This window comes from Anopheles darlingi, chromosome 3, assembly GCF_943734745.1.
Source record: "Anopheles darlingi chromosome 3, idAnoDarlMG_H_01, whole genome shotgun sequence".
Classification (NCBI taxonomy): Eukaryota; Metazoa; Arthropoda; class Insecta; order Diptera; family Culicidae; genus Anopheles; species Anopheles darlingi.
In genome coordinates, this window is record NC_064875.1 from 18,378,798 (window position 1) to 18,393,966 (window position 15,169).

A 15,169-nucleotide genomic window follows, 5' to 3' on the forward strand; every position below is an offset into this window, starting at 1 on the left:
TCGAGGTCGATTTAAGGTGACCCCCAAACTGCTCGACATAACTTAACTAGTCGATATTTTCGAGCAGTCCGACCCGGCCTAATAAACAGAGCTCGATTCTCTCAGAAAAACAGCTGGGCCACGAAAACAAAATCGTCTCGCGGAAAATTGAAACTTTTTTCCGTGATAAAAATAAAGGTGTGATAAGAGATTCTAGGCCCTTGACGGCCTGTGAGTATTTCTGGAAATTTATGGGCCCTTTCGTTCGATAAGAACAAATTACATTCGTCGTTCTCGTAGACCGGCGCACCCCAAGAGACTGTTACTAAAATCCAGAGAGAGAGACCGTAACCCAGAGCTACTAAAATCCGTGTACTAGAGGTCCTAGGCTGAGTGTTCGTGTACCGTAAGTGACTCCAAGTTTCTCTGAGGTCTGTGCGAGTCGCTGGTGGGTCCCTTTCGGTCAGTTAGCGCAAGATAGTCGAGCCTTCCAGCCGCAGTTTTAGTGGACCTCTTCGGCAACCGGTGAACTCTTTAAGTGATTGCGTGTGTGCAATTCCGTGTATCTTCTGGTGCAATTCTAGTGTCTGCAAGACGTTCGTGGCGGAAAAATGTCGGGCAAAGTGCTTCTATCGAAGGATCCGGTGTACCAGCAGATTAAGGAATACTATGAAGCCAACGGATCGTCGATTAACATCAAGCAGCTCTTCGAGGGCGACGACATTCGCTTCGACAAGTTCCAGTAAGTATCGGGAGCTAGTAAATGCCTACCAGCGCCAGCATAGGTTTATTTGAATAATCTCAAACGCAGGCAATGATCGACCTGAATTTTAGACTTTCCAATCCGTCCCCCGGAGTTGTGTGCACGAGGTTATAGGTGATTGTCGATCGCGATCGACCGCGATCGACGGTGCAGGGTCACCGCGAGTCCCTCAGTGTGACTAACATAAACCCATTCTATGTGTTCTGTGTGATGCAATGGTGGATCAACTTTGTGCTTCATCCTAGCAGTTAAATTGTTGTCTTGAAAATAGTAACAAGACAAAGGGGAAGAGTGCAGGTAGTAGATGATTGGACGAAATTAGAAATGGAAGATTAAGCATTTTAAAGCAGACTTTCGGCAAACCGTTTATCAGGCCTCGAATTTTGCGGTTTGCTGCGTAAAGTTTTTTTTTTCGTTGAAATGCATGATAAGCAAATGGCATGATTGGCAGGGGGGATTATTACATCCATTATCACTTTTTACTTCACATAGGATTATCGCGTTCTTCTTACTAGCTTCCCTTTGGATGGATGTAGCCTTTTTTCGATTTTTTTTAATTTGCCTTTCGTTTCATGATGAAACAACTTCCTTCATTGCAAAGATTTGATGTGAACTGGTTTCAGAGGATTGTGTCTCCAGTTCCAGAATTTTTAATGCTAATTTCGTTGCTACTTCTCAGTAATGGGAGACAGTGAAATGGAGCAAAGATGAGACCAATTTTACCGAGTGTACCTACTGTTTCGATTATCTAACTCACGAAAACGAAAGGATTCAGGGCACGGAAAAGGAAAGTGAAACTGTACTCGTCGCGCCGTCGCGCAGATTTTGCTGCGTTTGTGTGTTTTTGGAACTTGTAAGGCCCGAAAGAGTAAACGAAACGGAGCGGAAAGTAAGAGTATGTGGCGCTCAATAACACTTTACACGTGACATAATATAGTAGAGCGACCATCACGCGACGCAACCATAGCATAAGCGACATTTCGTTTAATGCTACTGAAATCGAACATTTAATGTTCTATGAATTATTGGCCGTGGAGTTTCAATTTCAAATTGATTCTTTAGCACTTAAAATTTGAGGTGTTTATACAGAGATTGGGTGAACACGCTGTAGCATGTCTTGATGGGTTGTTGTGGGGAGTATAATACTTTCAAAATGAAGCGATGTGTTTTAGATGAAATTTCACTGGCTTACCTGCTTATACGGTGCTTCGCCTGCGGTTTTCAGTCTGTCCATTGTTTGGGAATCAATGCCGATACCATCATTCCATGTCAAACTGGCCATATGCGGAATGCTCTAGCGTACATTTCGCTAACCTTTCTCATGATATGCTCAAGACACCGTGGTTAACCTATTAATGTAGGTCACAGTTTTAGTTTTAGAATTTGTAGGATATTGGAAAGTGAGATAGAATTGATTTCCGCCGTTGTGCAACTTACCTTTCGCGTTCATCTTCCAATCCTTCCAACCCATTTAGCCTGAAGCTGACGACACCGGCTGATGGGGACATTCTGCTTGATTACTCGAAGAACCGCGTAACGGACGATGCGTGGAATTTGCTGCTCGAGCTGGCGGAATCCCGCGACGTCGTGAAGATGCGTAACGATATGTTCAATGGCGAGCGCATCAACGTGACGGAAAACCGTGCCGTCCTGCACGTGGCCCTGCGCAACCGGTCCAACAAGCCGATCCTGGTGGACGGTAAGGATGTGATGCCGGAGGTGAACGCGGTGCTGGAGCACATGAAGGAGTTCACCGATCAGATCCACAGCGGTAAATGGCGCGGATACACCAACAAGAAGATCAGCGACGTCGTCAACATCGGCATCGGTGGTTCCGATCTCGGTCCGCTCATGGTGACGGAGGCCTTGAAACCCTACAACCAGGGTATTCGGTCGCACTTCGTCTCGAACGTTGACGGTACTCACATTGCCGAGACGCTCAAGAAGCTCGATCCGGAGACGACACTCTTCATCATCGCCTCGAAGACGTTCACCACGCAGGAGACGATCACGAATGCGACGGCCGCTAAACGCTGGTTCTTGGAGCGTTGCACCGAGAAGGAGCACGTCGCGAAACACTTCGTGGCCCTTTCGACCAACAAGGAGAAGGTGGCCGCATTCGGCATCGATACGCGTAACATGTTCGAGTTCTGGGACTGGGTGGGTGGACGCTACTCGCTCTGGTCCGCCATTGGTCTCTCGATTTCGCTTGCAATCGGTTTCGATAATTTCGAAAAGTTGCTCGAGGGAGCCCATTACATGGACAACCACTTCATGACGGCTCCGCTCAATGAAAATGTACGTCGGATAGTGTGACTAGCGATAGGATAGCGTTGTTAACTGGACGCTTGTTTCTTTTCTTGTTTGTCCTATAGGCCCCGGTTATCTTGGCTTTGATGGGTATCTGGTACTCGAACTTCTACGGTGCGGAGACTCACGCGCTGCTGCCATACGACCAGTATCTGCATCGTTTTGCCGCTTACTTCCAACAGGGTGACATGGAGAGCAATGGCAAGGGTGTGACGAAGGGCGGCGAAAAGGTTGACTTCGCGACTGGACCGATCGTATGGGGTGAGCCCGGCACCAACGGTCAGCACGCCTTCTATCAGTTGATCCATCAGGTGAGTTTCGGTTTCAAGAAGCTACAACGAAATGAAAAATATTTCCGGTAAGCTTCATAATGCTGCATGGTTAACCCTTATCAGCAAAGTTATTATATACCTACCAATCACAGCTTGTTGATATTTTCTCTTCAAGAACCTCAAGTCTTGTGTCTGTTTATCGAGAAACTAGAACGTCGCGCAATGTTCAATCATCATTTGCAATCTATGATTACTTTGATGATTCGTTAACTTTGCGTGACTACTCGTAGCCTTCTTGATTATGCCTTTTGGAATCCCACTTGGTACAAAGGTATCGAGGGCTTAAGATTCAGAGTTCGGTGTTTCACACTTTACACGCAGTCATCGATCCATTTATCAGGCCTTGGTGATCGAGGGTATATCCCTATATGAATTGCAAATATCTCCATGCCAGAAACTCTAAGCAATACTCCTAAGAAACGCTATCTCTACATCTAAGATTCCGCCGCTATATATTCCTAGGCGTATTTCGAGAAAACCTCGAAGTGGCCGTTAGTGGTACGACCCCAGAGCCAAGGACATATTGCATGCCAGGCCGGAAATTAATATACATTCCGTACGAACCCTTTGCGGCACAAAACAAAACATGCTACGCAACGCGCAAATTAACTCGTAACCATTTCGAGCTGCGTGGTCTCGTCGTGGCAGAATTGCTTACTATTGCCTGCCAAGCTCAGTGGACAGTAATCAACAGATTGGTGTTGGGCCGGGTTGGTCGGGGAGCTTTCGACACATCTATTTCAGCACTTATTTCGTATTGCGAATGAGGAGGACCCCGACGGTGTGTGGCCCATTGCAGGGTATCCCGCGTGGTAACGCTTGTAATTTATCGCTTCCTTCCGTCCTTCCGGTGGCTGGAATGGGAACATCACGTGGCCAGTCAGGTGTGCTCACCCTTTGAACGTTTTGGTGCGGGTGTTTTTAAAAGAATGGAAAAAGGACTCTAGTCACCGGAAGTAACGTTGATTGGAGGTTGTAGCAGATCCTGTGGCGTGAATGGTTTTGTTGGAATTATAGCAACCGATAACGTTCTATATTATAGCATATACGGAATTATAGCGTATTGACGGACGTCAAATAAAGAAACGGCAGTTCGCCAAAAGATCCATCGCGGATCGCACACAAGTGTTCACGATAACCTGCTAACAGGTTATGGGCCCAGACCCAGAGTCACACACAGCTAAGAAGCAACAGCAAGATCTGGAAACAGCACCAGAACAAGTGCCGGAACAAGTGCTGGAACAAGGGACAGATCAAGTGCTAGATCAAGTGCAAGTGCAAGTGCAAGTGCAAGCGCAAGATCGAATATCGGAACAAAGAAACGTGTGTGAAGTGATGGCGTTACAAAGCGGTGTAAACGAAGCAGTGGGTGTTTTCGGGCGAACCAACACGCAAGGGATGCCAGCGCTCGAGAGGCTGAAAGGCAGAGAAAATTGGCGTACATGGAAATTCGCCGTACGCACATACCTTGAAGTGGAAGATCTCTGGGAAGCGATAGAGCCAACCCCTAAAGAGGATGGAACACCGGCTGAAGTAAACCCGCGAAAGGATCGTATCGCAAGAGGAAAAATAATCCTACTGATAGATCCGGTGAATTACATCCACATTGAAGATGTAAAAACAGCGGCAGAAGTTTGGAAAAAGTTATCAAACACTTTCGAAGATAGTGGTCTGACGCGGCAGTGGTCGCTGTTACATAAATTGATAACCACAAACTTGGCTAATTGCGTTTCCATGGAAGCGTACGTAACCCGCATGATTGAAACCGCTAACCAGTTAATTGGGATAGGTTTCCCGTTAACCGATAAATGGATAGGAATGTTGTTGTTGGCCGGTCTACCTGACGAGTATCGACCGATGGTGATGGGACTGGAGAATTCGGGACTGGAGATAACAGGCGATTTCATTAAAACGAAACTGCTCCAGGAAACCGAATTAGTGAAAGCAGAACCGGCATTAATCTCCACCCAGAAATGGCCACATGGAAGACACAACAACCCACATACGGCGAAGGGAAAAGGGCCGAAGTGTCGGCGATGCGAAAAATTCGGACATATAGCCAAATACTGCCGAACAAAGGAACCAACAAATAATCATGCTCCAAGAAAAGATGCATTTAACACAGTGCTATCCATGCCAGGCACAATTAACAGAGAAGACTGGTTCTTCGACTCAGGTTGCGTGAAACACCTCACGAATAATAGATCTATACTCAACGATGCAAAAGAAGTGAGTGGCAGCATATATGCAGCGAATAAAGGGAAAATGAGCATAATGGCTGAAGGATCAACTAACATAAAACCAACCTGCAGTGACAAAGTAGTTGAAGTAAAAAACGTAGATTTTGTACCGGAATTAGCTGTGAATTTGCTATCCGTGAGCAAAATTACGGATAAAGGACACACAGTCATTTTCAAACAAAAGGGATGTAAAGTCGTAAATCCCGAAGGCAAGGTGATAGCTACCGGAGGCCGTGAGAACGATCTGTACAAATTACATCAGAATCAAACAAGTGTGTTGGCATGCACTGGGATGACGGAAAAGATATGGCATCAAAGGATGGGACATCTAAACAATGGAAGTTTGCGAAAGTTAAAAAATGGAATGGCAAACGGTATATCCTACGACGACACGAATGACGAAAATTGTGAACAGTGCGCCGTCGGGAAGTTAACAAGAACACCATTTAGCAATGTCGGAACACGAGCCAGCGAAGTGTTAGAACTTTTGCACTCAGACATATGTGGACCAATGGAAGTGACTTCTCTTGGAGGTGCAAGATATTATTTGTCATTCACGGACGACAAAACCCGTAAAATCTTTGTGTATTTTCTACGCACCAAGTCACAAGAGGAAGTGCTACAAAAGTTTAAAGAGTTCCACGTAATGGCAGAAAGGCAAAGTGGAAAGAAGTTAAAGACATTGCGAACGGATAATGGCTGGGAATATAAAAATGCAAAGTTTGAAAACGTGCTAAAACAGCTCGGCATACGCCACCAGACATCAACTGAGTACACACCCGAGCAAAATGGACTAGCGGAGCGTGTTAATCGTACGGTGGTGGAACGAGCGAGGTGTATGCTTTACGAAGCGAAGCTGCCAAAATCCTTTTGGGCAGAAGCAACGGCAACAGCGGTGTATCTAATCAACAGATCACCCACCAGGGGCGTAAATACAACACCGGAAGAAGCGTGGACGAATCGTAAACCGAACCTAGCGCATATCAGAGTGTTCGGCACACACGCAATGGCACACATCCCAAAACAAAAGAGAAAGAAGTGGGATGGTAAAGCCGAGAAGTGTATACTAGTTGGCTACGAAGAAGGGACCAAGGGATACAGGCTGTACAACGTCAACACAGACACGGTGTTTAAGAGTCGCGATGTGATTTTCATCAACGAGGGATCACATGTACAGAATCAACAAGATAAGAATCCCGAAATGGTTATCCTGGACTTCCACAACGAAGAAACGCACGAAGTGAAATCAAGTGATTCGAGAATCAGCAACGGCCGAGTCAACGAAGAAGATGACGAAGTGAAATCCAGTGGTACTTTCGAAGACGCGAAGTCGGAAGTCAGCTCCAGCGATGACGAAGTTATGCAGAACGAGGCGTCAGAAGAAGCGAGCGGAAACGAGACACGAGTACTTCAAGAATCAACTGCAAGACCGGTGAGATCAGAACGTAACCCTCCGAAAAGGCTTCTAGATTACATTGTAGGTTTGTCCGCGAACGTGATGGAACCAAAAACATTGGAAGAAGCGTTAGAGTCGGCAGAATCATCAGCATGGAGAGCGGCCATGGATGAGGAAATCAACTCTCACACGAAGAACGGAACCTGGGAGTTGACACACCTTCCACCAGGAAAGAAGGCAGTGGGGTGCCGATGGGTGTTTAAGGAAAAGACGAACGAAAAAGGGGAAGTGATCCGTCATAAAGCACGTATAGTGGCACAGGGCCATGTGCAGAAATATGGGATAGACTATGACGAAGTGTTCGCACCCGTTACGCGTCACTTAACACTTAGGACATTGTTAACAATAGCAGGAAGGGATAACTTAGTTCTGAAGCAGTTAGATATAAAGACAGCGTATCTATATGGTGATATAGAAGAGGAGGTATACATGAAACAACCTCCGGGATACGTAATCTCAGGAAAGGAAAGCCACGTTTGTAGGTTGCGTAGAAGCATATACGGATTGAAGCAATCGGCTAGATGTTGGAATAAGAAATTGTCCGGCGTATTACAGAAAATGGGTTTTACAGCTAATAGTGCTGACCCATGTTTGTTCATCAGGATTGAAAATAACAGAAAGGTATATCTACTTGTGTATGTGGACGACATACTGATAGGAAGCGCAGATGAAAAGGAAATCAAGCGTATATACGAAGAACTTCAAGGACATTTCGAGATAAGTTGGCTAGGTGATCCAAAATATTTTCTTGGTTTGGAAATAACAAAAGACAAGGAAAGTGTGTACCACTTGAGCGCTAAGACTAGCATTCAAAAACTAATAGAGAGTGTAGGAATGAAAGATGCTAAGCCAACTAAGACACCGATGGATACCGGTTATGTAAAGGATACCGAAAAAGGAAAAGAGCTAGAAGACATCTCTAAATACCGTAGCGTTGTAGGATCATTAATGTACGTAGCAACGACTGCTAGACCAGACATCGCGGCAAGCGTGTCAGTGCTAGGACGATGTTTCGAAAAACCCACAGAGAAAGATTGGGTAGCGGCAAAGCGCGTAATTAGGTATCTGATAGGAACAGTAAATTGGTCACTGAGGCTAGGAGGAGATAGAGATTACACTCTGGAAGCTTTTAGTGATTCGGACTGGGCAGGTGACCACACGACAAGAAAGTCCACTACTGGCTATATATTGTTCTATGGAGGAGGAGCCATAGCATGGACGAGCAGAAGACAAAATTGCGTAACACTTTCGTCCATGGAAGCAGAATATATAGCGTTAGGAGAAACATGTCAGGAAGTAATATGGACAAGAAGGCTTCTGGAAGACATGGGAGAGGTTCAGAAATCTCCAACTCTTATACAGGAAGACAATCAAGGTTGTTTAAAGTTCATAACATCTGAAAGAATAAGTAAGAGATCGAAGCACATTGACACAAAAGCCTGCTTTGTGCGAGATCTAGTAAAGAAGAAAATAATCAAGTTGAACTACTGTCCCACGGAGGATATGAGAGCGGACATTCTGACTAAGGCTCTAGGGACAGTTAAGCATAATCACTTCAGTACAGTTATTGGACTTAGAGAAGAACTATAGAACGCTTCGTTTGAGGAGGAGTGTTGGAATTATAGCAACCGATAACGTTCTATATTATAGCATATACGGAATTATAGCGTATTGACGGACGTCAAATAAAGAAACGGCAGTTCGCCAAAAGATCCATCGCGGATCGCACACAAGTGTTCACGATAACCTGCTAACAGGTTTCCCTTTCAACAACGTTCGCCTCTATTCATTCAGCTAGAGGATAGGATTGATTGGATGAGAACTTCGTTTGGAAACGGAGGGTCAATTGGTGCTGGCTGCTCTTTATGATCCTTCTTCACTACTTAGCTTATCGGTCAAACGGCCAAAGGAACTGGATACCCTTAAAACTCACACCGTTTGGGCGCACAGGTAATTATTTATCAGAAAATATTTCTTTCACTATGGTGGCGTGATTGTGATGCCTAATATCACGCACTACCCAAGACCCACGTTCATTGACACAAGCTCCTGTGACTAGCGTGGTCAACGCCGGCAACGTGACAGAGTGTTAACGGGTCGCCGACGGAAGTGGCACGTCAAATATTACTAGGATCAGATTACCATCTGTTTGTGCCTGTTCCTTTCTGGGTTATACCTAATTACTAAATGATAAGGGGAGAAGTTTAAGAAAATTGGTCTCTCAAAACCAAAAATAATTTCCTCCGTTCTTGCGAATTATTGTAGCTAAGTATGATTGAACCTAACACATCGAGTTATATCAGTTGCGTCAATCAAGCTGTTAGATTTGATGAATGAATGAGTTTTCTTATCTTAGCCATTATATCAAATTGAATTATTCTACAGATATCAATTTAGTAATGAAATAATACACAATCAGCTAAGCAGAAATTAGTTTATCACAAAAGTAGAGTACAACAAACATATTTCAGGAGAGAGCACTTTTTTAGGAAAATGGGTCAAGGAAACAATCTAAGGAAGGGGATGTAATGTTTTGGAATATACGGCGTATCAAGGGCAATGTGGGGATTAAAACGTTACAAACATTTTATTCATCGGCGGAGAGTGCTTGGGAGGGCGAATAGGCGAATAAGACCTTCACACTGCTTAACCCCCCTTCATCATCTTAGCTTGATTTTGTAGATTTTTTGGTGTAAAGCTTGAAAACATGCTAATCAAACATTACATTACCGGCTGTACCATGGCCAGATTAGATTACACAAGAAGTGCTTACCCTACATTGAGTACAATGAAAACCTCAGGGCATTGTTTGGGGGCACACCAGTTCAATGGCGAAGGTCTGTTCGCGATTCCTGAACCCTACGTTCTAGATTCTTACAAAGTCACATAATAGGAATGAGGATTCGATTAAAAAGGAAAATCCCGAGTAGCCATATAGGTTGATGGAAAAGATTCGAAAGCCTGTGGGAAGCATATCGCACATTCCATCATCAAGTACAGGTCGGTTGAGGGGTCTCAGATCGCTTTGTTTCGGTGCTGACCTGAATTTATCACCCCACCGCCTTTGCGTGATAGAGTGTTTTTTTGTTTTAATGTAAATTATGCTCCCTCACGGTTCAAACAAACCTCATTAATTCGAGTTCGCTTTGTTCCAAGCTCAACGATCTTTTTATGGTTCAATCAGAATTGGTAGCATTTTATTGGAGGTGTCGCATGGATGTTAAGGTATTAATGTCCGAAAAAGGAATTAAGTCTGATTAGAAGATTTCTTACCAATAACTCAATGAATCGGTTTAGCCAAGTAGCTGTTAATCGTATCCATAGAACTGATCCTATCATTTCATTCATTTTCTATTCCGTTTTTTCTAGGGCACGCGACTGATTCCGTGTGATTTCATTGCCCCGGTCCAGACACACAACCCGGTCGAGGATGGTGCGATGCACACGATCCTATTGGCCAACTATCTCGCTCAGACGGAGGCTCTCATGATGGGCAAATCGGCTGCACAGGCGCGCGGAGAACTCGAAAAAGCCGGACTGTCTGGTGGTGCATTGGAGCAGCTTCTTCCACATAAAGTTTTCACCGGTAACCGGCCCACCAACTCGATTCTGGTGAAGAAGGTGACCCCGTTTGTGCTCGGTGCGCTGATTGCAATGTACGAGCATAAGATCTTTACCCAGGGTGTGATTTGGGACGTCAATTCGTTCGATCAGTGGGGTGTCGAGCTGGGCAAGGCATTGGCAAAGGCGATCGAGGTCGATCTGGCTGACCCGAACCAAACTAACTCGCATGATTCCTCCACGAATGGATTGATCAATTTTATCAAAATCAACCAGTAAATGCGCGGAATGGTTGCGGTGGTTAGACCTGCTGTTTTGTCTGTTGCGGAGTTTGAAGTGTATGTTATTGTTTAGCTGTGTTGCGTGTTCTTCCGACCGTCGGAACATAAAATTTGTAGGCGGGCACGGAGTAAAGTAATTACTATCAGATAACTTATTGAAAACAAAAACACTACAAACCCCTTCTCCCTAAGCACCTCTGAATGCGATTACACTTGCAGCACACGACATCTTCAAGCGAAGCCACGATTTCGCGTTTCTGAGTAATACACTTCTGGTAGAGTGTGGTCGCTTTGATGAAATGATAATATACCTGTAGGGTCATCTAAACATCTTTAGAAACACCTATCTGCGAATGCAATATGCAATAGCTTGTAACGATATCGTCGTGGCACTGTTAAACAATAAATGCTAACAGTAATCTCAATTCAAACTTTCGTGGCATTTTGATTGCGTCGTTAAACGATCCGAAATTTTTTTATTCTGTAAAAAGTCATAATTAATATTTTCTTTAGAGTTAATTGAAGATTAGTTTTTCTAATTAAGTTGCTGCTATAAACAGGCACTGATTATACAGAAAAAGGTACAGAACGGGCCGCATTTACAGAGTTATTGAAACATTTTTTGTTAGAAACTTTCAATGGTCGAAATCTTTTAGTAGTCCATTTTGTTGGAATCCAGAAAATCTTACTCAATAACTCATTTCCTTATATAACTGCCGAAACTATAAAGCGAGTTTTAAACCACTATTTCATAGAACAGCTTACCTCCAAACAATGGATGAAAGGTCAAAGGACCTTTTTTTTTGCACAACGAATCACGACATTTCTCTGGTGATTGCTGCCTAGTAGTAGGTGTATAAAGTAACAACCGTTACGTTCGCTTGAGCCATAAACACCGGGAAGGAATTAAGACAAAATTTATGATCCTGTAGAATCGAACAGGCGACCGGTAGAGCTGCCAGGAATTAATGCATTTGGGCCAGGGACTTCGAACCGTTACGGTCATTCGTGTTTACATGCGATTCCCCGAAAAAGGACATTCATTCAGTGAACTAACGACTGTGAACTAACGGCTAGTGCGACAAAGGGAACCGATTTCCACCCCCGATAACGTTTGCTTATCCGAACTTGAATTTTGACAGTGATGGATGGACGAACTAGCTGACCACCACCATCACCACGGTGGAACTTTACAGCTTTATCGAGTTTCTTTCATCCATTTTACAACTACCCCGAAACTCGCTAGACAGAGTCGCGCTTTAAGCTGAGCTAATTGTTAAAAAGAGAAACTTCCAGATTTCTTCAAATCTATTAGCAATCAGATACGAGTCACGATATAGACGAGGTAATTGATAACCCCGTCTCACACGCTTCATGTGATATGTCAAACAACGGGTTAACCACTAGAATCATCGATTTTGGTGGCAAATGTTCTGGTTAGGAACAAACGTACCCTTACCGAACACTAGGTTTTATTACAGTTTTTTATGTATTTTCTCTCCAGCCTTCCGTCTATCTGTTTATCTCTCGCTTAATACCGTAAACGAACAAATTGAGCACACACGCACACGTTGCTGATCGCCGGAAATTGTGGATCGCCGAAGGTAAAGCACATTGTTTTCGCATTGTCTCAAACTACTCCTCGAGCTAGCGAGCCGCTAGCGGATATTGTATTGTTATTGATCCTCGAACTCTCATCTACCTCCTAAATGACCTTCCAACCGGTGCAGGGCGCAGGGGGTAAGGTCTCTGGATGCGCAGCACCATCACCTGCAGAACCGGCTTCTAAGTCTCTCGTCAAACTCTCCTTCCATCCACTCGTATGATCTACATATCTAAGGCGCATATGTTGTGAAACGGTTGTCATAAACGCAGCATAGCCATTGCGCGTTGATTGCTCGATACTGGCAGCGACAACTGCTGTTTATCTATGATTTTTCATGATTGAAATGTACATTTTCCCAGCATATTATCTTTTTCCTGCGATTTTCATCGGTTACTCTTGATTGAATGTAGAAAATGGTCGCCAACAACAGGTTGGCGAGCCGACTCAGTAAACAGCCGCTTCACTCTATCAACTGCATTCGAAGGAACTGGAACCATTGCAGTAAGTGCTGAAGGGTTACCCCAGGATGTGCAAGAAGTATTGCTCCCGTCAGCTCTCCACCGTGACGAACGCTTGGGTGCGCTCTACCGTTACTTTAGGATGACTGTTAAATTGTTATACTGATTTTCTTTTCCGTCTCCCTGCGCCATGATTGGTGTAAGCACACAAGGGCAACATAGAAATGGCAGTAGACTACCGGGGATAGTTGGACATTCTTTTGTTGTTTCACTTTCCACAGCACTATCACACACGTTTATTAGCTTGTTATCCTTGGGAAAAACCTCATAATTCCAGCGGTCTCACATGTCTCGCACTACAATCCTCAAATTCGATCTGTCTGTTTCTATTGAAAATCTCTCGTTCGACAAAAGTAAGATATTCAAGCAAAAGCTACGGCACAATTGAAATCCAAGTACATGCAAGGGCGTTGCTTCATGGTCCATCTCCCTACAAAGCTTACTCGGAGAGCGGTTCGTTTTTTATATGCTGTTGCGTTGGTGGTGCTGATACGGAATAGCGTTGATATACATACATCTATATACTTCGCAAACATAAAACATCATTCCTATTCCTTCGGGCTGCGGCTGGCGATTCATATTCCCTACTGCTTCAGCACTTCAGCAAGAACATTTTTTGGAAAATAATATTGAACAGAAATACCTTATCGGTCACGATTTGCCCCTACTGATACGTCTCTATCACGTTATATCCATCGTATGAGCATCGAATACTTCTTTCCTTTTTTCCTCCATAAAAACGGCATAAAAGAACTGAATACTTTTAATGTTGGTATGTGTGTCTGTGTGTGTGTGTGTGTGTGTGTGTGTGTGTGTGTGTTTACCTCGTGTTGCAATCTACGATATTCTCTGCGATCCCGATACCACCCTTTCCTTCGTATTGCTTTTCAAGCACCGTAATCATCTTATCGTCCTTCATGTTTGGCTAGATTTTTGGAACAGGTTCTGCTGTCGCCCAGTCATTGTTCAGTCCCATTTACGTTTATCATTCATGATTTTCAAGCGTTTTATAATATACTTAAGCAACTGTGCGGTGCATGGGGATCATGAGAAGCCGAACAAATGTGATTTGCAAATTACAAGGCCAGGTAAAAGAAAATATAATACTCAAAGTAGCTCGTCGAAGCTCGGGAAATGTTGTTAAGAGAATTCATCATACCAAACACATCAGCAAAAGTAGCGTGCTTTAGAAATTTGCTTTTTAAACTGAAAACAAATTCAAGATGAAGTGCATCGTTATACACAAAATGCGCTGCTCGTAAATGCGGGGCATGTTGTCGCCCAAGAAAGATCGGCCCATCGGCGAAATGCAACCCTAACATGCCTTCAGATAATATTCACCACTGTTCGCTACGATACGAGCCTTAACGATAAAAGTTGCCCATTTTTAAGCACAAATTTTGCAATTAACAAATCGTCTCTCCATTATCAATTGGCTTCTGACCAGGCAATGGCTTCTTTTGTCATGCTTTTCTGTAATTCTTATTATCGCTTTTCTATTTCTTACATTCATCCCCTTTGCTGCACACCATTCAGTTCAGACTGATACGACGACCGTTGATTTCACATGTTTTGCACCGTCATGCATTCGCATGACTCACGAGCCACACCATCCACCATCTGCCTGCCTGCCTATCTACTACACGCTTTCACCACCGTAAATGTATTGGTTGTATTGTTTGTTCATCAACTTATAGCTCCATTGTTTGTTTCTTTGTGTGTTTGTTGGTGGCTTTCGGGTGATTGCATTTTATTGCCAGTCTTTTTTGATCTCAAAGCTCCAGTCCCACTTGAGATGCTCGTTCTTATCGTCGTCGGTAAAGAGGGACGTGACGGAATAAGTACCACGGGCCATCATTCCGGACGGTGCCTCTTCGAACGGCGTCGTGTAGCTCTGGATTTCCTTCTTTGGTGGGTAGGAGCCAACCATTTGCACCATTTTGTCCACTGGAATTGCAACGCCATTGAGAAGGATATACAATAGAAATATGAGGAAATGCTTAATTATGCGACAATGTAGGCTGCCTTTAGCAAGGTGAATTGAACACAGTAGCAACTAGTTTCTATCTCAATACACCAATTGTAGCAATATTGTGCGACATTACACTATGAGTCAAGGTAAT

At 44.0% G+C, this 15,169-nt stretch overlaps 2 protein-coding genes across 2 annotated transcripts in view; one reads left to right on the forward strand and one right to left on the reverse strand.

Annotated features, from left to right (window-relative positions):
• The first annotated feature begins 94 nt into the window (after positions 1-94).
• Positions 95-11,347, forward strand: LOC125953433 (glucose-6-phosphate isomerase). The gene is made up of 4 exons (XM_049683027.1): positions 95-721; positions 2,218-3,040; positions 3,118-3,363; positions 10,450-11,347. The coding sequence occupies exons 1-4, from the start codon at positions 591-593 to the stop codon at positions 10,918-10,920; spliced, it is 1,671 nt and encodes a 556-aa protein (XP_049538984.1). The 5' UTR covers positions 95-590; the 3' UTR covers positions 10,921-11,347.
• A 968-nt stretch (positions 11,348-12,315) lies between these two features.
• Positions 12,316-15,169, reverse strand: part of LOC125953515 (rho GDP-dissociation inhibitor 1) — a 7,856-nt gene continuing 5,002 nt past the window's right edge. The window contains exon 5 of the mRNA XM_049683134.1: positions 12,316-14,993. Coding sequence (XP_049539091.1) covers positions 14,797-14,993 — 197 coding nt within the window. The 3' untranslated portion in view covers positions 12,316-14,796. The remainder of the gene's footprint in view (positions 14,994-15,169) is intronic.